Here is a 27,369-nt window from a genome sequence, read left to right as displayed (position 1 = left end):
CTCCTCCCCTTCCAACACCCCTAGTTCGTTTCCCAGAGTTAGCAGTCTTTACGTTCTGTCTCCCTTTCTGATATTTCCCACACATTTCTTCCCCCTTCCCTTCTTTTCCCTTTCACTATTATTTATATTCCCCAAATGAATGAGAACATATAATGTTTGTCCTTCTCCGACTGGCTTACTTCACTCAGCATAATACCCTCCAGTTCCATCCACGTTGAAGCAAATGGTGGGTATTTGTCATTTCTAATAGCTGAGTAATATTCCATTGTATACATAAACCACATCTTCTTTATCCACTCATCTTTTGTTGGACACCGAGGCTCCTTCCACAGTTTGGCTATCGTGGCCATTGCTGCTATAAACATCGGGGTGCAGGTGTCCCGGCGTTTCACTGCATCTGTATCTTTGAGTAAATCCCCAGCAGTGCAATTGCTGGGTCGTAGGGCAGGTCTATTTTTAACTGTTTGAGGAACCTCCACACAGTTTTCCAGAGTGGCTGCACCAGTTCACATTCCCACCAACAGTGTATGAGGGTTCCCTTTTCTCCGCATCCTCTCCAACATTTGTTGTTTCCTGCCTTGTTAATTTTCCCCATTCTCACTGGTGTGAGGTGGTATCTCATTGTGGTTTTGATTTGTATTTCCCTGATGGCAAGTGATGCAGAGCATTTTCTCTTTTTTTTTTTTATTTTTTTTTTTATTTTTTTATTGGTGTTCAATTTACTAACATACAGAATAACACCCAGTGCCCGTCACCCATTCACTCCCACCCCCCGCCCTCCTCCCCTTCTACCACCCCTAGTTCGTTTCCCAGAGTTAGCAGTCTTTACGTTCTGTCTCCCTTTCTGATATTTCCCACACATTTCTTCCCCCTTCCCTTCTTTTCCCTTTCACTATTATTTATATTCCCCAAATGAATGAGAACATATAATGTTTGTCCTTCTCCGACTGACTTACTTCACTCAGCATAATACCCTCCAGTTCCATCCACGTTGAAGCAAATGGTGGGTATTTGTCATTTCTAATAGCTGAGTAATATTCCATTGTATACATAATCCACATCTTCTTTATCCATTCATCTTTTGTTGGACACCGAGGCTCCTTCCACAGTTTGGCTATCGTGGCCATTGCTGCTATAAACATCGGGGTGCAGGTGTCCCGGCGTTTCACTGCATCTGTATCTTTGAGTAAATCCCCAGCAGTGCAATTGCTGGGTCGTAGGGCAGGTCTATTTTTAACTGTTTGAGGAACCTCCACACAGTTTTCCAGAGTGGCTGCACCAGTTCACATTCCCACCAACAGTGTATGAGGGTTCCCTTTTCTCCACATCCTCTCCAACATTTGTTGTTTCCTGCCTTGTTAATTTTCCCCATTCTCACTGGTGTGAGGTGGTATCTCATTGTGGTTTTGATTTGTATTTCCCTGATGGCAAGTGATGCAGAGCATTTTCTCTTTTTTTTTTTATTTATTTTTTATTTTTTTATTGGTGTTCAATTTACTAACATACAGAATAACACCCAGTGCCCGTCACCCATTCACTCCCACCCCCCGCCCTCCTCCCCTTCTACCACCCCTAGTTCGTTTCCCAGAGTTAGCAGTCTTTACGTTCTGTCTCCCTTTCTGATATTTCCCACACATTTCTTCCCCCTTCCCTTCTTTTCCCTTTCACTATTATTTATATTCCCCAAATGAATGAGAACATATAATGTTTGTCCTTCTCCGACTGACTTACTTCACTCAGCATAATACCCTCCAGTTCCATCCACGTTGAAGCAAATGGTGGGTATTTGTCATTTCTAATAGCTGAGTAATATTCCATTGTATACATAAACCACATCTTCTTTATCCATTCATCTTTCGTTGGACACCGAGGCTCCTTCCACAGTTTGGCTATCGTGGCCATTGCTGCTATAAACATCGGGGTGCAGGTGTCCCGGCGTTTCACTGCATCTGTATCTTTGAGTAAATCCCCAGCAGTGCAATTGCTGGGTCTTAGGGCAGGTCTATTTTTAACTCTTTGAGGAACCTCCACACAGTTTTCCAGAGTGGCTGCACCAGTTCACATTCCCACCAACAGTGTATGAGGGTTCCCTTTTCTCCACATCCTCTCCAACATTTGTTGTTTCCTGCCTTGTTAATTTTCCCCATTCTCACTGGTGTGAGGTGGTATCTCATTGTGGTTTTGATTTGTATTTCCCTGATGGCAAGTGATGCAGAGCATTTTCTCATGTGCATGTTGTCCTAAGCTCTCCTCCTCCATAATAATGGTGAGGTCTTTTTTAATTGATATTAGGCTAAATCACAAGCCATGCCTCTGACCATGAAAGGAATTTGTAAACATAATATGGAAAGCATTATTTCTAAGGGGCTCCAGAGTGACTGACAGGCTTTCAATAGTAATTCTATAACAGAAATACATCAGAAAATCATTTGACATGACAAGAAATTAAATTATTTCATGACATTCTCCACTCCATATTATCTCTTTTCCTCCTTCATATTTAAACATAAATGCATTAATGTTTCTCAGATAATATCTTATGTAGGGTAATTTAATTAATTCTCCTTTAGTGTACATGTGTATTGTGTCCTAATAAATGTAAAGAGTAGTGATCAGATATTCTTCAAGTAAGAATTTTATTATTCTCATTGTAGTTTGGATAACTTAAAACAATGCTGTTGACTTAGAATAAGTTATTTTTTTAAGTTAAGAAAACTTATTGCTACCAATCACACTCATTCAATAAATATCTGTTAGGTGCCTATTGCATATAGACATTATGCTACCTCCAGGGAACCTTTCTAGAAGCCAAGAGTTTACTTGGGGGTGAAACTGTCTAACAATGGTATAGCTTCTAAAAGATCCTTATCCAGGTCAATCAAATAATGACACAAACTCTTGAGTACTGCACAAATTAAAATCAACAAAAATAAAATGTTAGAAAAAAGTGAAAAAAAAATCACAAATGAAAAAGGAGAGATCACTACCAATACCAAGGAAATACAAACGATTTTTAAAACTTATTATGAGCAGCTATACACCAATAAATTAGGAAATCTAGAAGAAATGGATGCATTTCTGGAAAACCAAACTACCAAAACTGGAACAGGAAGAAATAGAAAACCTTAACAGACCAATAACCAGGGAGGAAATTGAAGCAGTCATCAAAAGTCATCTTGAGAGACTTTTGTGTCTCTCAAGACACAAAAGTCCAGGGCCAGATGGCTTCCCAGGGGGAATTCTATCAAACATTTAAAGAAGAAACAATACCTATTCTACTAAAGCTGTTCGGAAAGATAGAAAGAGATGGAATACTTCCAAACTCGTTCTATGAGGCCAGCATCACCTTAATTCCAAAACCAAAGACCCCACCAAAAAGAATTATGGACCAATATCCCTGATGAACATGGATGCAAAGATTCTCAGCAAGATACTAGCCAAAAGGATCCAACAGTACATTAAGATTATTCACTATGACCAAGTGGGATTTATCCCTGGGATGCAAGGCTGGTTCAACACTCATAAAACAATCAATGTGATTGATCATATCAACAAGAGAAAAAACAAGAACCATATGATCCTCTCAATAGGTGTAGAAAAAGCATTTGACAAAATATAGCATCCATTCCTGATCAAAACTCTTCAGAGTAGGGGTAAAGGGAACATTCTTCAGCATCTTAAAAGCCGTCTACAAAAATCCCACAGCAAATCTCAGTCTCAATGCAGAAACACTGGGAACCTTTCCCCTAAGATCAGGAACAAGACAGGGATGTCCACTCTCACCACTGCTATTCAACATAGTACTGGAAGTCCTGGCCTCAGCAATCAGGCAACAAAAAGACATTAAAGGCATTCAAATTGGCAAAGAAGAAGTCAAACTCTCCCTCTTCGCAGATGACATGATACTGTACATAGAAAACCCCAAAGACTCCATGCCAAGATTGCTAGAACTCACACAGCAATTCGGCAGTGTGGCAGAATACAAAATCAATACCCAGAAATCAGTGGCATTTCTATACACTAACAATGAGACTGACGAAAGAGAAATTAAGGAGTCAATCCCATTTACAATTGCACCCAAAAGCATAAGATACCTAGGAATAAACCTAACCAAAGAGGTAAAGAATCTATACCCTAAAAACTACAGAACACTTCTGAAAGAAATTGAGGAAGACACAAAGAGATGGAAAAATATTCCATGCTCATGGATTGGAAGAATTAATATTGTGAAAATGTCAATGTTACCCAGGGTAATTTACACGTTTAATGCAATCCCTATCAAAATACCATGGACTTTCTTCAGAGAGTTGGAACAAATCATCTTAAGATTTGTGTGGAATCAGAAAAGACCCCAAATAGCCAGGGGATTTTTTTTTAGCCACGGGAATATTAAAAAAGAAAACCATACCTGGGGGCATCACAATGCCAGCTTTCAGGTTGTACTACAAAGCTGTCATCATCAAGACAGTGCGATACTGGCACAAAAACAGACACATAGATCAATGGAACAGAATAGAGAATCCAGAAATGGACCCTCAACTCTATGGTCAACTAATATTCGACAAAGCAGGAAAAACTATCCACTGGAAGAAAGTCTTTTCAACGAATAATCTGTATTTCTAAAAAATGTTGCTTAGATTTTGATACAATTGCATTAAACCTATATATTAATTTGGGGGAGAACTGACATCTTTACTATGTTGAATCTTTGAATCCATAAATATAGTATATCTCTTCAGGTATTTAGGTCTCTGATTTTTCTCATATCCATTGTGTAATTTTCAGTATATAAGTTCTGTATATGTTTAGTGAGATTTATGCTTCACAATTAAAAAATTTAGGTTTTTAAAAAAGATTTATTTGAGAGAGAGCAAGCATGAATGGGGATAGAGGCAGAGGGAGAGAATCTCAAGCAAACTCCCCACTGAGTGTGGAACCCAGTGAGGGGCTGGATCCCACAACCCTTCAGAACATGACCTGAGCCAAAATCTTGAGTTGGATGTTTAACCAACTGAGCCCCCAGGGGCCCCATAATTTTTTAAAAGTTTTTATTCTAATCTATTTTTCTAAAAATTTTCTATTTTTAAAAGTTTTTATTCTATTTCCAGTATATTAAGTAACATATACAGTTTCAGAGATACAATTTAGTGATTCAACAATTCTGTACATCACCTGGTGCTCATCATGACAAGTTCACTCCTTCATCCCCATCCCCTGTTTAATCCATCCCCCAACCACCTCCCCTCTAGTAACCATCTGTTTGTTCTCTTTTGTTAAGAGTCTGTTTCTTGGTTCATCTCTCTTTCTCTCTCTCTCTTTTTTTTTACCTTTGCTCCTTTGTTTTGTTTCTTAAATTCCACATATGAGTAAAGTCATATGGTATTTGCCTTTCTCTGACCGACTTATTTCACATAGCATTATACTCTCATGCTCTATCCATGTAATTTAAATGGCAAGATTTCATTCTTTTTATGGTTGGCTACTATTCATATCTATTATATTGTGTTGTTTAATTTAGCCATTCTGATTGGTGTGAGGTGATATCTCCCTGTTGTTTTGGTTCACATTTCCCTGATGATGAGTGATGATGGGCATTTTTTAATGTGTCTGTTGGCTAGTATCTTCTTTGGAGAAGTGTTTGTTCATGTCTTCTGCCCATTTTTTATTGGGTTATTTGTTTTTTGGGTGTTGACTTTTATAATTTCTTTAAATATTTTGGATACAAACTCTTTATCAGATATGTCACTTGCAAAAATCTTCTCCCATTCAGTAAGTTGCCTTTTACTTTTGTGAATGGTTATCTTTACTGTGCAGAGGCTTTTTATTTTGATGTAGTCCCAATGGTTTATTTTTGCTTTTGTTTCCTCTGCCTCCAGGGACCTATCTAGAAAAAAGTTGCTGTGGGCCATGTCAGAGAAGTTACTGCCTGTTCTCTCCTAGGATTTTTATGGTTTAAGGTCTCACATTTAGGACTTTCATCTATTTGAATTTATTTTCTGTGTAGTATTAGAAAGTGGTCCAGTTTCATTCTTTTGCAAGCTGCTGACCAGTTTTCCTGACACCATTTGTTGAAGAGACTGTCTTTTTCCCATTAGATAATCTTTACTGCTTTGTTGAAGATTAATTGACCATTTTCTGTTGTGTTTCATTGATCCATAGGTCTCTTTTTGCATTAGTATCACACTGTCTTGATCACTACAGCTTTGTAATATGACTTGAAGTCTGAAACTGTGATGCCTCGAGCTTTTTTTTTCAAGCTTACTTTGGCTATTTGGCATCTTTTGTGGTTCCATATAAATTTTAGAATTGTATTTTGATAGTGATTGCATTAAATGTGTAGATTGGGTAGTATAGACATTTTGAGAATATCTGTTCTTCCAATCCATGAGAAGGGAATATATTTCCATTTCTTTGTGTCATCTTCAATGTATTTCATCAGTGCTTTATAGGTTTCAGAGAACAGGTATTTCACTTCATTTGTTAAGTTTATTCCTAGCTATTTCATTGTTTTAGGTGTAATTGTAAATGGGATTGTTTTCTTAATTTGTCTTTCTTCTGCTTCTGCTTCATTATTGGTGTATAGAAATGCAACAGATTTGGAAGATCAGTTTGGTATCCTGCAACTTTATTCGCTGGTAATTGATCTGTTCAAATTTTCTATTTCTTCCTGTTTCAGTTTTCATAGATTATGTTTCTAGGAATTTATTTCTTCTAGGTTGTCCAATTTGTTGTTTTCACAATATTCTCTTATAACTGTATTTCTGTGGTGTTGATTGTTATTTCTCCTCTCTCATTTGTAATTTTATTTATTTGAATCCTTTCTCTTTTTTTCTTGAGGCTTATCAGTTTTATTAATTTTTTTCAAAGAACCAGGTCCTGGTTTTCATCAATCTGTTTTATGATTTTTTAGTTTCTGTATCAGTTTCTATATCATTTTTTCCTGCTCTAATCCTTATTGTTTCCTTCAATCTGCTGGTTTTAGGCATTGTTAATTTTTTTTTCTAGCTCATTTAGGTGTAATGTTAGGTTGTTTATTTGAGATTTTTCTTGCTTCTTGAGGTAGACCTATACTGCTATGAACTTCCCTCTTAGAACCACTTTCTGGAAAGCTTTTGAACCATTGTATTCTAATTTTCATTTGTTTCCATGTACTTTTATATTTCTTCTTTTGCTTCCTAGTTGACCCACTCATTATTTAGCATGATGTTATTTAACCTCCATGTATTCATGGTCTTTCAGATTTTTTTTTCTTGTGATTGACTTCTGGTTTCGTAGTGTTATGATCAGAAAAGATGCATGGTATGACCTAGATCTTTTTTAACTTGTTGAGGTTTGTTCTGTGGCTTAATATGTGACCTACTCTGTAGAATGTTCCATGTGCACTTGAAAAGAATGTGTATTCTGCTGTTTGACAATTGAATGATTTGAATATATCTGTTAAATCCATCTGGTAGTGTGTCATTCAAAACCATTGTTTGCTTGATTTTCTGTTTAGATGATCTGTCCATTGTTGTAAGTGAGGTGTTAATATCCCCTAATATTATTGTATTACCATTAATTAGTGCATTTGTTTGTTACTAACTGTTTTATGTATTTTGACATATTTACAATTATTATATCTTCTTGTTGGATTGTTTCTTTTATTATTATATAGTGTCCTTCTTTGTCTCTTATTAGAATCTTTTTTATTTTTAAAAGATTTTTAAAATTAATTAATTAATGGGGGAAGGGGCAGAGGGAGAGGGTGAGAATCTCAAGCAGACTGTGCCGAGCATGGAGCCTGATGTGGGGTTCAATCTCACAACCCTGAGAGCATCACCTGAGCCAAAATCAAGCCACATGCTTACCCGACTGAGCCAACCCAAATGCTCTACAATCTTTTTTTTTTAAGATTTTATTTATTTATTCAAAAAGAGACACAGAGAGAGAGAGAGAGAGGTGGGGACACAGGAAGATGGAGAAGCAGGGTCCACGCAGGGAGCCCGATGCAGGACTTGATCCCGGGTCTCCAGGTTCACTCCCTGGGCTGAAGGCGGAGCTAAACTGCTGAGCCACCCGGCTGCCCTAGAATCTTTTTTTAAAGTCTAGTTTGTCTGATATAAGTATTGCCTCTCCAGCTTTCTTTTAACATCCATTTGCATATGGTTCTCCACCCTCTCATTTTTAATATGCAGGTGTGTTTAGGTCTAAAACGAGTCTCTTGCAAGAAACATATAGATGGATCTTGTTTTTTTATCCTGTATTTTGATTGGGGCATTTTTTCCATTTACATTTAAAGTAATTATTGATAGATATGTACTTATTGCCATTATATTACTTGTTTTGTGGTTGTTTCTGAAGACTTTCTCTGATCCTTTCTTGTCTTTTTTTCATGGTTTGCTGGTTTTCTTTTTCTTTCTTTTTCTTTTTTTTGCTGGTTTTCTTTAGTGATAAATTTAGGTTTCTTTCTCTTTATTCTTTGCATATTTATTAGCATTTTTTGATTTGTGGTTACCATTAGATTTGTATATAACATCTTCTGCATATAGCAGTCTATATTAACTTTGAAACTATTCTTTACTCCTCTCCTCCTCAAGTTTTAGATATATGTTGTCATATATTGCACCCTTTATTTTGTGAGTTCCTTAACTGATATTTTATAGAAATATTCACTTTTTATTCTTTTTGTGTTTCCTACCTTCATGCCATCACTTTTGATCTTTCCTTTCTACTCATAGAGTCCCCTTTAGTATTTCTTGCAGGGCTGGTTTAATGGTGATGAACTGCTTTAGTTTTTGTTTGTCTGAGAAACTCTTTATCTCTCCTTCTTTTCTGGATGATAGCCTTGTTGGATAGAATATTCTTGACTTTAAATTTTTCCCATTCAACATTTTGGATATATATCATGCCAGTCCTTTCTGACATGGGAAGTTTCTGCTGGAAAATCTGATAGCCTTATGGGGTTTCCTTAATATGTAACTGTTGTCTTTTGTCTTGCTGCTTTTAAGATTCTTTTCTTTATAACTATATTTTGCCATTTTAATTACAATATGTCTTTGGTGTGGATATGCTTTTGTGGATTTTGTTGGGGATTCTCTGTGCCTCCTGGATCTGGATATCTGTTTCCTTTCCTAGATTAGGGAAGTTTTCAGCTATTCTTTCTTTCTTTTTTTTTTTCAGCTATTCTTTCTTTAGGTAAATTTTCTGCCCCCTCTTCTCTCTCTTCTTCTAGGATTCCTATAATATGAGTGTTATTTGCTTGATGGAGTTACCAAGTTCTTTAAGTCTATTGTCATTTTTCATATTTTTTTCTCTTTTTTGTTCAGCTTTATTACTTTCCATTAATATGTCTTTTAGGTCATTGATTTGTTCCTATGTTTCTTCCAGCCTGCTGTTCATTCCATCAGGAATGTTTCTGATTTCATTTATTAGGCCCTTTATCTCTACTATGTTATTCTTTATCTCTGTGCTAATGTGATAAGAAAAGCATATTTATGATTTCATTTATTGGGCCCTTTATCTCTGTTATGTTATTCCTTATTGCTGTGTTAATCTCTTTTCTCAAGTCCAGCAACTATTCTTATGATCATTACTATAAATTCTCTATCAAGAATGTTACTTGTATCTGTTTCATTTAAATTCTAGCTGTGGCCTTGTCCCATTCTTTCATTTGGGGCAAATTCTTCTGTCCTCTCTCTTGTCTAAATCTCCATGCCTGCTTCTATGTGTTAGAAGAGTCAGCTACGCTTCTTGCTCTTGAAGGTAATGGCGTTATGAAGAAGAGGTTCTATAGCTCCCTGTGCTGTAGGGTCACCTGTTCGCCAGGGCCTGGTACTTCACAGAGTGTTTCCACTATGTGCTGGGTGCACTCTGCTGTGTGTCCTGGCCACTTTATCCCTCAGGCCAATTGTCTGCATAGGCTCTCTGCCTGTTGTGAGCAGTGTTTATTCCCTGACCTGGAATGTGGGGAATTTTAACTAGGTATACTCTGGTCTCCTTGTGAAATGTGACCTGTTGCCACAGCTGCCAGAACTGAGGCCCTACAGAATTCACAGGTAGGAAGACATGGTGTGGGCAGGGGTTTGGGCCAGTCTTCTGTGGGAGAGGTCCCACTGTAGTGGGACTGAGGCAAGTGTGACTGGGATGGGCAGTTCCAGTGGAGTGTGTGTGTAGGGGGATGTCTTGGTGTAAGCAAGTTAGGTAGTGAGCGTCAGCACTATGCCGGTGCCCACAGGTGGCTCTGTGTTTATGCTGAAGGGCAGTGGAGGCCAGTATCTTTGTTCCCAGAGGGGTCTCTCCATGAATGCTGCCTCTCTGGGACATGTTCCAAGAAAAGCAAATAACCTCCCCTACTGTGTGCCCCAGTTGCTCTTGAGGCTGTTTTCTTGCTGTATATTTTCTGGCTATTTGCCCTGCCTTCTCTCCAAGAGAAGCCCCAATGCCTCTGGGCTCTCCCCAGCCCACTGACCTTTAAAACTCTAGGCTTTAAGACCTGCTGGTTGCAAGAATTTCTGAAATTCAGCTCTTTTCACTCTCCAAGCCAATTACTCTAGGGAATCCTCTTCCTCATGCACTCCCCTGAGTGATAGTCTGTCTCTTGCCCTTCCCTGGGACCACAGCTCTCTTACCACCACAGTTGCCACAGTCTGTTTCTCTCCCAAACCATGTCTCTGCACTTCCTGCTTTCTCCCATGTGGTCTCTTCTCTACCTCTAGTTGTGGAGTTTGTTCTGCCTCTCTTCAAGTTGATTTCTGGAGTATGTAGGAGGAATTGATAGTTATAAAGTTGTATTCATGGGACAAGAGGATCCTAGGGTCCTCCTACTCTGCCACTATTTTCCGCCTTAATTTTTATGAGTCCTTATAAATGATATTGTATTTTTAATGTTAGTGCCTATGTGTTTGTTAATATGTAGAAATACAATTGATATTTGTATATTTGTGTTGTATCCTGAGACCTTGCTGAATCTACTTATTAGTTCTTGATATTTTCGACACAATCATGTCATCTTCAAACAGAGAGAGTTTTATTTCTTCCTTTCCAATCTGTATATGTAGCTTCTCTTTATTTATTGCACTGGCTTCAACTTCCATATAATATTGAATAAGAGTATTAAGAGTAGATACCCGTTCCTTGTCCCCCAGTCTGGATGAAAAAAAGCATTTAATCTTTCACTCTTAGATATAATGTTAGCTGTAAGACTTTAGTAGATGCCTTTACAAAATTGAGGAAATTCCCTATTTCCCATCTTTCTGAGAGTTTTTTTTTCTTATTATGGATGAATGTTGAATTTTGTCAAATGCTTTTCCTACATTGATTGATATGGTAATATGATAGTTTTCTTTAGTCCTTTGACGTGATGAGTTACATTGATTGATTTTCAAATATTTAGCCAGCCTTGTATTCCTGGAATAAACTTCACTTGGTTGTGGTGTATATTTATTTTTATATATTTCTGAATTCTATCTGTTAATATTGTGTTAAGGATTTTTGCATCATGAGGAATATTGATCTGTAGTTATTTTTCATATAATAGCTGTGTCTGGTTTTGACATCACAGTTATTCTAGCTTCATAAAATACATTGGGAATAATTCTCTGTTTTCTTTTTTTTATAATAATAAATTTATTTTTATTGGTGTTCGATTTGCCAACATACAGAATGACACCCAGTGCTCATCCCGTCAAGTGCCCCCCTCAGTACCCGTCACCCATCCATCCCCACCCCCCGCCCTCCTCCCCTTCCACCACCCCCAGCTCATTTCCCAGAGTTAGGAGTCTTTATGTTCTGTCTCCCTTTCTGATATTTCCTACCCATTTCTTCTCCCTTCCCTTCTATTCCCTTTCACTATTATTTATATTCCCCAAATGAATGAGAACATATAATGTTTGTCCTTCTCCGATTGACTCATTTAACTCAGCATAATACCCTCCAGGTCCATCCACGTTGAAGCAAATGGTGGGTATTTGTCATTTATAATGGCTGAGTAATATTCCATTGTATACATAAACCACATCTTCTTTATCCATTCATCTTTCGATGGACACCGAGGCTCCTTCCACAGTTTGGCTATTGTGGACATTGCTGCTATAAACTTTGGGGTGCAGGTGTCCCGACGTTTCACTGCATCTGTATCTTTGAGTAAATCCCCAGCAGTGCAATTGCTGGTTCGTAGGGCAGGTCTATTTTTAACTGTTTGAGGAACCTCCACACAGTTTTCCAGAGTGGCTGCACCAGTTCACATTCCCACCAACAGTGTAAGAGGGTTCCCTTTTCTCCGCATCCACTCCAACATTTGTGGTTTTCTGCCTTGTTAATTTTCCCCATTCTCACTGGTGTGAGGTGGTATCTCATTGTGGTTTTGATTTGCATTTCCCTGATGGCAAGTGACGCAGAGCATTTTCTCATGTGCATGTTGGCCATGTCTATGTCTTCCTCTGTGAGATTTCTGTTCATGTCTTTTTCCCATTTCATGATTGGATTATTTGTTTCTTTGGTGTTGAGTTTAATAAGTTCTTTTTTTTTTTAGCTTCCAATGACTCTCTCTCTTTTTTTTTTTTATTGGTGTTCAATTTACTAACATACAGAATAACACCCAGTGCCCGTCACCCATTCACTCCCACCCCCCGCCCTCCTCCCCTTCTACCACCCCTAGTTCGTTTCCCAGAGTTAGCAGTCTTTACGTTCTGTCTCCCTTTCTGATATTTCCCACACATTTCTTCTCCCTTCCCTTATTTTCCCTTTCACTATTATTTATATTCCCCAAATGAATGAGAACATATAATGTTTGTCCTTCTCCGACTGACTTACTTCACTCAGCATAATACCCTCCAGTTCCATCCACGTTGAAGCAAATGGTGGGTATTTGTCATTTCTAATAGCTGAGTAATATTCCATTGTATACATAAACCACATCTTCTTTATCCATTCATCTTTCGTTGGACACCGAGGCTCCTTCCACAGTTTGGCTATCGTGGCCATTGCTGCTAGAAACATCGGGGTGCAGGTGTCCTGGCGTTTCATTGCATTTGTATCTTTGGGGTAAATCCCCAACAGTGCAATTGCTGGGTCGTAGGGCAGGTCTATTTTTAACTGTTTGAGGAACCTCCACACAGTTTTCCAGAGTGGCTGCACCAGTTCACATTCCCACCAACGGTGTAAGAGGGTTCCCTTTTCTCCGCATCCTCTCCAACATTTGTGGTTTCCTGCCTTGTTAATTTTCCCCATTCTCACTGGTGTGAGGTGGTATCTCATTGTAGTTTTGATTTGTATTTCCCTGATGGCAAGTGATGCAGAACATTTTCTCATATGCATGTTGGCCATGTCTATGTCTTCCTCTGTGAGATTTCTGTTCATGTCTTTTGCCCATTTCATGATTGGATTGTTTGTTTCTTTGGTGTTGAGTTTAATAAGTTCTTTATAGATCTTGGAAACTAGCCCTTTATCTGATATGTCATTTGCAAATATCTTCTCCCATTCTGTAGGTTGTCTTTTAGTTTTGTTGACTGTATCCTTTGCTGTGCAAAAGCTTCTTATCTTGATGAAGTCCCAATAGTTCATTTTTGCTTTTGTTTCTTTTGCCTTCGTGGATGTATCTTGCAAGAAGTTACTATGGCCGAGTTCAAAAAGGGTGTTGCCTGTGTTCTTCTCTAGGATTTTGATGGAATCTTGTCTCACATTTAGATCTTTCATCCATTTTGAGTTTATCTTTGTGTATGGTGAAAGAGAGTGGTCTAGTTTCATTCTTCTGCATGTGGATGTCCAATTTTCCCAGCACCATTTATTGAAGAGACTGTCTTTCTTCCAATGGATAGTCTTTCCTCCTTTATCGAATATTAGTTGCCCATAAAGTTCAGGGTCCACTTCTGGATTCTCTATTCTGTTCCACTGATCTATGTGTCTGTTTTTGTGCCAGTACCACACTGTCTTGATGACCACAGCTTTGTAGTACAACCTGAAATCTGGCATTGTGATGCCCCCGGATATGGTTTTCTTTTTTAAAATTCCCCTGGCTATTCAGGGTCTTTTCTGATTCCACACAAATCTTAAAATAATTTGTTCTAACTCTCTGAAGAAAGTCCATGGTATTTTGATAGGGATTGCATTAAACGTGTATATTGCCCTGGGTAACATTGACATTTTCACAATATTAATTCTGCCAATCCATGAGCATGGAATATTTTTCCATCTCTTTGTGTCTTCCTCAATTTCTTTCAGAAGTGTTCTATAGTTTTGAGGGTATAGATCCTTTACATCTTTGGTGAGGTTTATTCCTAGGTATCTTATGCTTTTGGGTGCAATTGTAAATGGGATTGACTCCTTAATTTCTCTTTCTTCAGTCTCATTGTTAGTGTATAGAAATGCCACTGACTTCTGGGCATTGATTTTGTATCCTGCCACGCTACCGAATTGCTGTATGAGTTCTAGCAATCTTGGGGTGGAGACTTTTGGGTTTTCTATGTAGAGTATCATGTCATCGGCGAAGAGGGAGAGTTTGACTTCTTCTTTGCCAATTTGAATGCCTTTAATGTCTTTTTGTTGTCTGATTGCTGAGGCTAGGACTTCCAGTACCTATGCTGAATAGCAGTGGTGAGAGTGGACATCCCTGTCTTGTTCCTGATCTTAGGGGAAAGACTCCCAGTGCCTCCCCATTGAGAATTATATTTGCTGTTGGTTTTTCGTAGCTGCCTTTTAAGATGTTGAGGAATATTCCCTCTATCCCTACACTCTGAAGAGTTTTGATCAGGAATGGATGCGGTATTTTGTCAAATGCTTTCTCTGCATCTATTGAGAGGATCATATGGTTCTTGTTTTTTCTCTTGTTGATATGATCAATCACATTGATTGTTTTACGAGTGTTGAACCAGCCTTGTGTCCCGGGGATAAATCCTACTTGGTCATGGTGAATAATTTTCTTAATGTACTGTTGGATCCTTATGCCTAGTATCTTGTTGAGAATTTTTGCATCCATGTTCATCAGGGATATTGGTCTGTAATTCTCCTTTTTGGTGGGGTCTTTGTCTGGTTTTGGAATTAAGGTGATGCTGGCCTCATAGAACGAGTTTGGAAGTACTCCATCTCTTTTCTATCTTTCCAAACAGCTTTAGTAGAAGAGTTATGGTTTCTTCTTTAAACGTTTGATAGAATTTCCCTGGGAAGCCATCTGGCCCTGGACTTTTGTGTCTTGGGAGGTTTTTGATGACTGCTTCAATTTCCTCCCTGGATATTGGCCTGTTCAGGTTTTCTATTTCTTCCTGTTCCAGTTTTGGTAGTTTGTGGCTTTCCAGAATTGCATCCAATTCTTCTATATTGCCTAATTTATTGGCGTATAGCTGTTCATAAAATGTTTTTAAAATCGTTTGTATTTCCTTGGTGTTGGTAGTTATCTCTCCTTTCTCATTCATGATTTTATTAATTTGAGCCTTCTCTTTCTTCTTTTTAATAAGTTTGGCTAATGGTTTATCTATCTTATTAAGTCCTTCAAAAAACCAACTCCTGGTTTTGTTGGTCTGTTCCACACTTGGCAGTCTCTTTTTATTGGCATATTAGACCATCTTTTATACTTAATGTAATTATTGGTATGTTAGAGTGTAAGTCTGCCATTTTTTTATGTTTGTTCTTTTTATTTTTTCCCCTTGCCTTCCTATGGGATACTTGCACATTTTTTAGAAACCATTTTTATTTAGCTGCATTGTTTTGAGTTTGCCTCTTAGTATATAGCATTTTCAATTGTTGCTTTAAGTAATACATTATATAAACTTGATACAATCTACTTGTCATTTTACCAGTTTGAGAATAAGACCCATATCTCCCTTTATGTCTGTTTATCTAGTTTTTAATACAGTTGTCAAATATTTACATAAAATTTCAATTATATTAAAATGTTATCATTTTTGCTTCAACAATGAAAAGTACCTTAGAAAACTCAAGAGGAGAAGGAAAGCCTATTATATTTAGCCATATCTTTGCTTATTATATTCTTTCTTCTTTCCTGATATTCCAAGGTTCTTCCTTTTTATCATTTGTTTTCTTTTAGAGAACATTCCTTAGCCACTCTTTTAGCATAGATATACTAATAAAAATTGTGTTCATTTCCCTTCATCTTAATATGTATTGATGTCCCCTTTATTCTCAAAAGATATTTTTGTGGGGTATAGGATTCTGAGTCTGCAGTTCTTTTTATCCAGCACTTAAAAAATATGTGCTACTTTCTTTTGGCTTCAATTATTTCTTGAAAAATTTGCTGTCACTCTGGTTATTTTATTTTTATTTTTTTAAATTTATTTTTTATTGGTGTTCAATTTGCCAACATATAGAATAACACCCAGTGCTCATCCCATAAAGTGCCCCCCTCAGTGCCTGTCACCCAGTCACCCCCACCCCCCGCCCACCTCCCCCTCCACCACCCCTAGTTCGCTTCCCAGAGTGATTATTTTCCTCATACAGGCAAGGTGTCATTTTTCTCTGGCTACTTTTATTTTTTTTTATTTTTTTTTTCTGGCTACTTTTAGAATTTTTTCTTTGTTACTAGTTTTCAGAAATTTATTTCAGTGTATCTTGTCATGTATTTCTTTGGGTTTATCCCATTTGGAGTTTGCTCAACTTTTGAACCTGTAGGTTTATGTCTCTTGTAAAATTTGGGAAGTTCAAACATTATTTCTTTGAGTACTTTTTAGCTTTGCTCTGTCTTTTCTCCTCTAGGGCTCTGATGACATGGATGTTAGATTTTTTTGTTATACTTACACAGATCTTGGAAACTAATTTCATTTTTTAAAAGACTATGTTCTCTCTATTGTTCAGATTGGGTAATTTCTATTGGGTTACCTTCCAGTTTGCTAATTCTTTCCTCTGTCTCTTCCTTTCTTTGTTGAACCCATCTATTGAGATTTTTATTTTATTTAGTATTCTTCAGTTAAAAAAATTTCCATTTGATTCTTTATATATGCTGTTTTTGCTGAGACAGTCTATTTTTTTCTAAGATCTTCTTTTTTTTTTTTTTCCATTTATTTCTAGCATGTCCTAATTCCGGAAGCAGTCTTATTATGGCTGTCTTAAAATTTTGTCAAATAAGTCTGATATATCTATCACTTCTGTATTGGCATATATAAATGTCTTTTTTCATTCAGTTTAAGATCTTTCTAGTTCCTGCTCTAAAAGGTGAATTTCAGTTGAAACCTGAACATTTTCATATTATGTCATGGGACCCTAGGTATTACTTACACCTTCTGTTTTATTTTTATTTTTTTTTTATTTTTTATTTTATTTTATTTTTTTTTATTGGTGTTCAATTTACTAACATACAGAGTAACACCCAGTGCCCGTCACCCATTCACTCCCACCCCCCGCCCTCCTCCCCTTCTACCACCCCTAGTTCGTTTCCCAGAGTTAGCAGTCTTTACGTTCTGTCTCCCTTTCTGATATTTCCCACACATTTCTTCTCCCTTCCCTTATTTTCCTTCACTATTATTTATATTCCCCAAATGTTTTAGTTTGCTTTCTCTGACACCACTTCAGCAGGGTAAGGGAAAATAATACTTTGTTACTGTCAGGTGGAGGTAGAAGCCCAGGTTCCCTATTTGGTCTCTATTAATACCCAGTAGAGTGACTTATTACTTTTCTGGGTGGAAGTAGTCTTCACTGACACCATGGTGAAGGTGATCTTGTCACTACTGGGCAATGTTGAAAGTCCTGATTCTCTGGTAGACCTCCTATGACCTTATCCCAGAAGGAATGGAAAGGGGTACTTTGTTATAGGCTTGTGGTGATGGAAACTAGGCTTCCTAGTTGGCCTTTGTCTGATGTGTGTTAGGGGGAACACTTCATTCTATGATATTTGGCTGGAATTGTACAGTCATTTTCTAAAACTTTTCTGTCTTGTTTAGCTGCCCATTTTCTGATCTAGGTTTTGTGTCCCCCAACCTCCACACACCTGTTGTCATTTACCAGCTTCTTCAGCTCTAAGACTGGGATATATCAGGCAAAATAGATGCTCAGGGAACTCACCACTGTGTCATTCTTCATGTCCCAGAGGCCCTAGCCTGTCTGACCTTTTGTTATTCTCATATTTGTTTTATATGTAATGTCCAGGATTTTTAGTTTTACAGCAGTATTCTTCTTCAGCATTTTCACTCTTTATGGTTTCAATTACCTACGGTCAATTGCAATCTGGAAGCAGGTGTTCCTCCTTCTGACTTGTCATCAGGTGGTCAACAGTAGCATAAACTGCATCATTTACCTCACTTCATTTCATCATGTAGGCCGTTAATCTCATATCATCACAAGAAGAGTGAATACAGTACAGTAAGTTATTTTGAGAGAGAGAGAGACCACAGTCATATAACTCACATTACAGTATATTATTATAATTATCCTATTTTATTATTAGTTATTGTTGTTAACCTCTTACCATGCCTAATTTATAAATTAAACTTTATCAAAGGTGTGTATATATATAGGAAAAATATAGTATATATAGTGTTCAGTACCATCTATGGTTTCAGGCATTCACTGGCGTTCTTAGAACAAATCACTTTCAGATAAGGTGGAGCAGACTACTGTATTAATAGGAAGAATAGGAAAAAAATATCTGCTTCATCTTTCCAGAAGTGGAAATACTTAATATTTTCCTGCCTAAGGTTTCCTTCTCTTTCTGTGGCATCTGCTAAATTTTTTGTTAGAGAACATTTTGTGTTGGAAAGCTCTTGCCTGCTTCTATGGAGGTGTTGGAAGATAGAGAACAAACTAATCTTTAGAATAGCCTCCTCTTTCTGAACCTTGCATGAATTACACTGCTTTTAGTGTCAAAACCTCAGCATAGACTTACCCACCCCTATCTGGGTTATTATTCAATTGTCTAAGTCTTATTTATTTTTCAAGTTTCAATATAAACATCCTTATACAAAAAGACCCTTTCTGTTCCCTGGATAAGTTTGAGTATCCCTCTCCTAAATATTCTCAAAGTACCTTGTGTTTCTCTTATTCTTATTTCCATGATCATACTTTATTGCAGTTATTTATATGATGTCTATTTTACTAAATAGTGTGTAATTCCATGAAGGTAAGAATTTTTTTGTCCAAAGTTGTATCAAATATCTGGTGTCTACTGCAGTGCTCTGACATTTAACAAATTTGGATTGAATGTACTCATTTATGTATTTGCCCATAAACATCCACTTATCTGATTCACCCCAATTACTTCCTGGAACTTCTCTGGCCACATGACCACCTGGGCTCCCTCTCTGGGACTCCCGGACTTCCCCATGATCCAGAAAGTTGAAGGTCAAAACTAAGCAAAGCAGGTCCTCCAAACTCCTGCTTTAGATAGACCTAAGGCTTGGGTCCATTCTGATTGGTTATTGCTTATGGCATACCAGTTAGTAAAATAGTTTGATCTCATCCTGATTATATAAATTAATGAATGATGTCCAAAAGCTCCAAGCTTATCTAGCATATCTAAATGTGCTTTTTTCCATAGTCTGCATTACTGCTTATAACTCTTATTGTGGTTGATTGGCCTTTTTTCATGTATCAGTTCTGGCCTGAGTATATACAGTGAGGTATTCTAGTACTGTCATCATAACCGCGGGCCAGTTCTTCCTTGCTTCATCTCTAACCAAGGTATTATTTCTTGAGACAGATCTTTTATGGGAGTATATTCCTTGTGCCTTCAAAACTGCCTCACAAGTCACACTGTCACACCTGCTTCATGGGCCATGTGACTTATTTGACATTTTGTGGTGAAGTCTGTATTCCTTCCTACTGGGCTCTGGTTCGAGAGAAGTTGTGAAATGACTCCCCAGGATTATATTCCCAAAACATATCCTCCTCAAACACTAGCTCTTTGTCACCTGTATCCACACCCCATTCCCTAGTTCCACAAGGTAGGCTTTACATTTTTTTTTTTTTAACCAAGAACTGCCATCTATATCCTATAAAATTTTTCTTGACTTGGTATTTTTTCTGTTTTACTGATTCTGTTATTAAGCCCCTTTACTCTGTAGACAAACCAGTGTGTTCACTAATCCTTATTTTATGGTTCTATTCACTCTTAAAAATTAGCCATTGGCTTATTGGGAACTCACATCTCTTGGAATTTTCAGTTTTTGCATTTCTCCATTATTCTCATTGTAATTGTAACTTTTTTTCCACTAGCATGATTTTTGGCATCTATACATCAAAGCAAAGGTTGCAGTTAGCCAATTCGATTTTATTTTATTTTTTATTTTTTATCTTTAAAGATTTTATTTATTTATTCATGAGAGAGAGAGAGAGAGAGAGAGAGGCAGAGACACAGGCAGAGGGAGAAGCAGGCTCCATGCAGGGAGCCTGATGTGGGACTTGATCCCCGGGCCTCTGGATCACGCCCTGGGCCAAAGGCAGGCGCTAAACCACTGGGCCACTGGGGCTGCCCTAGCCAATTAGATTTTAAATCTTTTTTGACATGATTTGATCAATCTTATTTTTTTAAATGATCATAGTTTTCATTTTAATTCCATTCTTTGGGAATCAAGGATGGCTTTTGGTTTCATTGCCAGCTGTGTTCACTTACAAATACTTATCCACAGTCTTGTTTTGCAAACGATTTTGAAACTATCAAAGCACAAAGAAGTGATGTGATTGATTATTATCACTTGCAAGAACAGTTGGGAGAAGTAGTATCTCTCTTGGCTGATGAATTCATATAGGTGTTCCCATTGTCTTGTGATTCTATCTCTTTGTATTCTTCTTCCTTTGTTGAGGGAATGAATAGATGAATAGCTGAGATTGGGAAGCAGAAGCATTTCAAGTTCTGATCACCTATTTGCCAATGACAAGGGCGCCATGATTTTCCGAGGGAGATTGACTACTTTAAATCCTCATTCTGATGAAATTATTTTGAAACACTTGGTATTTGAGATTGCTAGTTGCTGACTTTTTATTATTTTTGCAGGCAGCACTCAGCATATTTGGCATGGTTGGTGGACCACTTCTGGGCTTGTTTGCTTTGGGCATTTTGGTTCCCTTTGCCAACTCAATTGTAAGTATAAAGAATGAATGTTGTGTAAAGCTTCTTTCCCAACAATAGTAGTGTCTCCACAATTTTTTCTCAGTTGGAAAGTTATAGTTGCTCTGATATCTGTCATTAGTGATGTGATGACTTAAAATACTCATACTGACTTCACTGGGGTATAAAATAAAGTGCTATGCACTGGGACTCTGCATATATGAAGCCAAATAGACACTGCCAAATTATATATTTTATAAATATTGTATAGCTAAATCATATATTACAACATAATTATATAACTAACAAAAATATAGAATATATAACATAACTAAAGAATATATATTATGGAACAATGTATATTGTATGTAATATGTATTATAACTATTATATAATATAACTAAAGGAGCAGCATTTATCTTTTTGCCCTTCTTGGAAAAATCACTAGGATTTATGTGATGAACATTTTTAAAATTTAAAAACAATTAATTAACATATAGTGCATTATTAGTTTCAGAGGTCACTAAACTCTGCCTCTGAAAATCACAAGGATTTAAAAAAAGGAGATCAGGGCAGCATCCGTGGCTTAGCGGTTTAGCACTGCCTTCAGCCCAGGGCGTGATCCTGGAGACCTGGGATCAAGTCCCATGTCAGGCTCCCTGCGTGGAGCCTGCTTCTCCCTCTGCCTGTGTCTCTGCCTCTCCCTCTCTCTCTCTCTGTCTCTGTCTCTGTCTCTAATAAATAAATATAATCTAAAATAATAATAATAAATAAAGATAAATTTAAAAAGGAGATCAACAGGCTCAAACATGAAATATTTAAGGGCAATAGAGCTGAGGATACCTGTGAATAGCCAGAGTGCAGCAAAGAGAAGCAATAAGATAAACTCTTCACCACCTTGACCAGAGTGTTTATATTCCTGATATTTAAAGCTATGGTCCCAATATCATGGTCCCGGCCCCAGAGGTGTGATCATAATTGGGAATAAGTATCCAGAATGAGGTGATATCTCTTTTCCACATAGACACTTCTGTGCCTTTTTTAAAAAAGATTTTATTTATTCATTCACCAGAGACACACAGAGAGAGAGGCAGAGATACAGGCAGGAGGAGAAGCAGGCTCCACATAGGGAGCCTGATGTGGGACTCAATCCTAGGAATCCAGGATCATGCCCCCAGCCAAAGGCAGACGCTCAACCGTTGAGCCACTCAGTCATCCCACTTCTGTGCTTTGAAGTACTAAATTTTGTTTGGAATGAATGAAATTGAAGTTATTTCTATGAAAGCCAGGGGAAACTCCACTGAGTCAGTCCTGCTATAAGCTGAAGTTCAGGAAAAACTCATATGTGTGGTGGTTTCATACAGACATAGAATAACTTCAGAACTCTGATTTTACATTTGGAATTCCATTTTCTTCATGAGGCACTAGGGATTGGTAAGGTAGATACTAATAAAGGCTATTACTATTATTATTAATGGTATAATTCTTAAAGAAAATAATTCTCAGCAGATGGTGACGACACTTGTAGTAAGCATAGCATAATGTATAGAGATGCTGAATTACTGTGTTGTATCCTGAAACTAACATAACAATGTGTGTTGACTGTACTAAAAAAATTTTTTAAAGTAATTCTCAAAAAAAATTGTCAGTGAAATATCATATAAAAAGCTAGTTTGGTAGAAATGAATCACAATGAAAGAGAATAGTTTGAATTTACCTCAGAATGTTGAAGCTTTGATTAGACTCTTTGCATTATGAAATGCACAGTGCTTTGTTGAGTGTCTGAAACATTAGGAGAAACATTAGGACTTTTGGTTTTTGACATTTATAGCCACCATGGGTGGGTTGCCTCCAGAAAAGCTGCAGCAGACTAGGTCCCACATAACCTTTACTCAGGAGAAGTATGATACTATTCCCATCGTAGAAGGTACCCATTTTTACTATATCCATGTCTTTCATCAGCAGAATACCTACCCTTGCTTTGGAATGGACTTCCTGCCTCCCCCTCTCCCTCTATCCATCTCTCCCATCCTCTTCTTGTCCTTTTTTCTTTCCCTTCCTTTGCTTCTCCTTTCTCCCTCTTTCCCTCTCTTCCTCTCATTCATTCATTGAATATTTATGAACTAAGCACTGTCCTGGGAATAGAGAGCACTGAATATTTCTGCACTCGTGGGCTTTATGATTTTGTGGATCTTTGATCAAGCCATGGACAATACTGAGAATAAGCAAGTCTGGCCTGTCAACAGCTGGCCACACTACTATTCCAGCCTCATATTATTGCAAAAATTTATTGCATATCTGCTGTATGTCCAGCACTGTAGTTAAGTGCTTGGGTACCAAAACAAAACAAAATGTAATTCTGCTTTCAAGGTTCACAGCTTAATGAAAGAGCTCAAGTCTTTGTTCCTGACATAAATCCTCTGATCTTGTCATCAGCCTTCATTTTATCCCATCAACAGACCATTCTTTTTTCCTACCCTATGATTTTGCTTATGTTTCTCCCCTTACTTCATCTATTCCCCCCTGACCTCTCTATGGGGATCCCAAGGCACAAGCTGCCCTGACTTGTCTGGTCAGTATTCTTAAAGGAAGGGGGAGGGACACCTGGGTGGCTCAGCAGTTGAGTGTCTGCCTTTAGCTCAGGGTGTGACCCCGCAGTCCTGGGATCGAGTCCCACATCGGGCTCCCTGCATGGAGCCTGCTTTTCCTTCTGCCTGTGTCTCTGCCTCTCTCCCTCTGTGTCTCTCATGAATAAATGAATAAAATCTTTTTTTTTAAAAAAAGAAAGGGGGAAATTTTCACCACAGAAGAAGAAAGAGTCTTACCAGCTGAAGGTTTGCTTTTGTCCCCATCATTTGGAACCAGGGTTTAAGTCATTCAAGGTCTAACAGAACACATGGATACTGATGAAAAGCATAAATGAGGAACTCAAGTTTTCCAAAGATTGAGAAACCAAGTATCTTCCGAGAGGACATCTCTTCTTGTCTTTAGAAATACTTGGTGTGGTTGTACACACCAATCATTTGTGAAAACTGCTTCCTATTTTCCCCCTAATTATCCCGAAGCACAATTACAATCATGCATGTTGTTAAGTATGGGAATAAACTCTACATATGCTTTCCCCTTCATAGTCTCTTGTTGATTTGGCATACTATTTTTTCAGAGATTAAATAAAAATAAAGGGGGCAATTGACCTACTATCAGCCATGTGATTGTTGTAGTTATTTGGGTGTGAAGAGAGGAGGAGGCTACAGCAGAGTGCTAGCTGTGGAAACAGAATAGACGGAATGAATTATGAGACTGACAAAACAAAAAGTAAGCAGGATAAGATAGGGATGTGGAAAGGGAATGGGGTTGTAGAGTGTCCAGGGCTCTGGGCTTAGGGATCAGTGGCCCATGCTGCCCTTTGCAAGAGGCAGGGACCTTGAGAAAAAGAAGGATTTTAGGAGAGAAGCCAGTAGATCTGGTTTAGGACCGTGTTGAGCTTAACTTTCTAATGTTAATTTCCATCTCAGAAAACTATATTATTTTTCTTTCAAAAACACTGTTGTTTTGCAGGGAGCACTTGCTGGTCTGATGGCTGGATTTGCTATTTCTTTGTGGGTTGGAATTGGAGCTCAACTTTATCCTCCACTGCCTGAGAGAACTATGCCATTAAGCCTTGAAACCTATGGCTGTAACAACACATACAATGCGACAAATTGGGTGACAACTACAGAAATGCCATTTACTAGTGCTTTTCAAGTACACAATGCTGAAAGGTATTGAATTAAGCTTTATAATGTCACATTTTAAAGAAATGCGTGTGACAGGTAGAGAACCCCAGTTGCTTTTTGTCTTGCTGCAGTGCTGTGATTTTCCCTAATTCTGAAATAGGTAGAGCCCTTGTGGCTTTCTGGCTGTAGTATTTTGTTCACAAACAGCAAAAATTGCTATATGTTCTTAATTTTGATAGATGCTTCTGCCTCACTTACAGAACTGAAGACTTGAATAGTGACAAAAAAAATTCTGTTATGGGTAAATGCTACCAAATATCAGCTCTAGTTGAAAGCAAAATCATCTTTTTCAATTAAAAATGTTTTAAAATGAAAAGCAAAATTATAAAAGAAACTTTGCTTATATAGTTTTGAGGTATAGCCTTTATAGTCTAAAAGCTACAGTCATCTAAATATGTTAGATCATTGCCATTTGTTTAGGTTTAAAGATTCCAAATCTTTAGAGCACTGGCAATGAGTTGCAGTTGTGATCAACTCACTTGCTTGAGTTTTGTTTTGTTTTTTTTTTTTTAAACAGATTTTATTTATGTATTCATGAGAGACAGAGAGAGGCAGAGACATAGGCAAAGGGAGAAGCAGGTTCCCTGCAGGGAGCTCGATGTGGGACTTGATCCCAGGACCACGGGATCACGCCCTGAGCCTTAGGCAGATGCTGGGCCTCTGAGCCCAGCCACCCAGGCATCCCGACTTGCTAGAGTTTTCTGTATGCAGTGTACTTTTGGGCTTCTGGATCCTTATGTCATGTGATTTAATGAAATGATGTCTATCTGTTGGTAGGTGAGTGTTTTATAATATAGTGGACATAAGGGCAATACTTTAGTGGACAATTAAATGTCCAGCCTTAAAGCATAAACCCCTTGAAATATTCAAGGAATACAGAGATGAGGCTGCCACTCCCAAATTATTGCCTCCAGTTCCAGCTTTCCCAGAGTGAAACCATTAAAAACTCATTCCCTTTGGGTCAAGACATGGTGTCTCCCTCTTATACAGGATGCACTACTGAGAGAAGGAATGTGACTTATTATTAGTGATTCAGGTTCCAAGCAAAACTCAACTATGAGAATGCTTTTGCCAATGGAAGTTCAAGGCTGGTAAATGCTGCACAGGTAGAGAGAAAAGGTAGTTCCAGAGCTTGAGGCATATTTGGGGAGGTTTGACTAGGTGGGGTGCTTAATGTATTTCAGTGACAATTTGAAAGGTGGCAGTATGGCATAGATTTGGACTATGAATCAAAAGACCTGAGTTTTTCAGATGCTTTTGCTATTGTCTGGGGGAACTCAGAACAAGATAGTTGTCTGTATTTATTGTTTGTCCATTTAGATAACAACATCTGTCTTACCTTCCTCACAGAATTTTTGTATAGACCAAAGCAACAAATATTTATTGCCATGTATAACAGAAAATGAAACATGCAACAAAAGCACTTTGAAAAAAAAGGGGGGGTGAGGGGCAAGGAAATGCCGGGAGCAGTTTCGACAAGCACCAAAGCACTAATATATGTGGGGGAGGGGGGATGTGGTTGTTAGAATTAGAAAGGGAGAAAAAAAATAATTGAAGGTACATGGGAGGACATTCAGGATGTCCTTGTTTTACGATTTTGCTTAGCATTTATCCTGATTGTGTAAATATCTCTCTTAATTTAAGAGTCTGCAGCAAAACAGTTATTTGGATTTGGAAACAAATAAATTAGCTGAAGTTTAGTATATGACTGGTACCATAATAACTGGTTTTATATGTTAGCTTACTTATAAAATAACAGGTAATAAGCAAGAATGCCTAAGAATGAACTATCTACGCAGTTCTTGGCTGGCCATTTAGGTAGTATCCCAAGAAAGCCTTCCCCTCCTATTCACAGTGGCTCCTGTCTACTAGGAAGTTATAGTTTAGCTGGAAAGAGTGTGCTAATATACAGAAAACAATTCAGTAAGTACAGTAAGTATAAAACTAGCATACAGGAAATAGTAATAAATACTTGATAAATATTTGTTAAAATAATGCATAGACATGGAGTGATTAGCATCAAGACTTTGGAAAGGTAGTAGTACTTGAAAGATACAGAGGTTGTCTAGAAGCAGAGGGTCTGGAAAGTTACAGAGAAACACCAGAAGGGAAATTGGGCGGGAAAATAAACACTTAAACAATATCCTGTGTTAAGTGGTATTCATAGGCGGTCGAGAGAGCAGAGAGGGTTCAAGCCTAACCCTTCCTAATGGAGTCAAGGAAACCTTCTCAGAGGAGGACTATGTGAGCTGGGGTTAATCAGGTGAGCAAGGTTTGGTGGGAAGGACAGAAGGAAGTGGGTATCACACGACAGAGAAGCAGTGTATGCAAAGGCATGGAGGTCTAAAGCCAATCTGGCATCGTAGTCGATCCCACTCAGTTTGGTGTTGCTAGACTACAGGTGGGGAGTAAACGACACAGCTGAAGATGAAACAGAATACCCTTTGGTTGCCTAGATTCTGTGTTTCCATAACCTAGATTCAGTATTTAGTCTTTGACGTCCCAGTGCTTGTATGTATTGATAGATCATTGTAGTTTTAACTTACATTTCCTTGATGACCAGTTATGGTCAATATCTTTTTAGATGTTTTTTTGGCCATTGCCATCTAGATATCAACTTCTGTGACTTGT

General features: G+C 37.8%; 1 protein-coding gene across 1 annotated transcript in view; it reads left to right on the top strand.

Annotated features, from left to right (window-relative positions):
• Positions 1-27,369, top strand: part of SLC5A8 (solute carrier family 5 member 8) — a 70,565-nt gene that overhangs the window by 30,367 nt on the left and 12,829 nt on the right. The window contains exons 11-12 of the mRNA XM_077846043.1: positions 20,909-20,995; positions 24,521-24,723. Coding sequence (XP_077702169.1) covers positions 20,909-20,995; positions 24,521-24,723 — 290 coding nt within the window. The remainder of the gene's footprint in view (positions 1-20,908; positions 20,996-24,520; positions 24,724-27,369) is intronic.

Source organism: Canis aureus, chromosome 13 (assembly GCF_053574225.1).
Source record: "Canis aureus isolate CA01 chromosome 13, VMU_Caureus_v.1.0, whole genome shotgun sequence".
NCBI lineage: Eukaryota > Metazoa > Chordata > Mammalia > Carnivora > Canidae > Canis > Canis aureus.
This window is presented reverse-complemented; position numbering and strand designations above follow the sequence as displayed.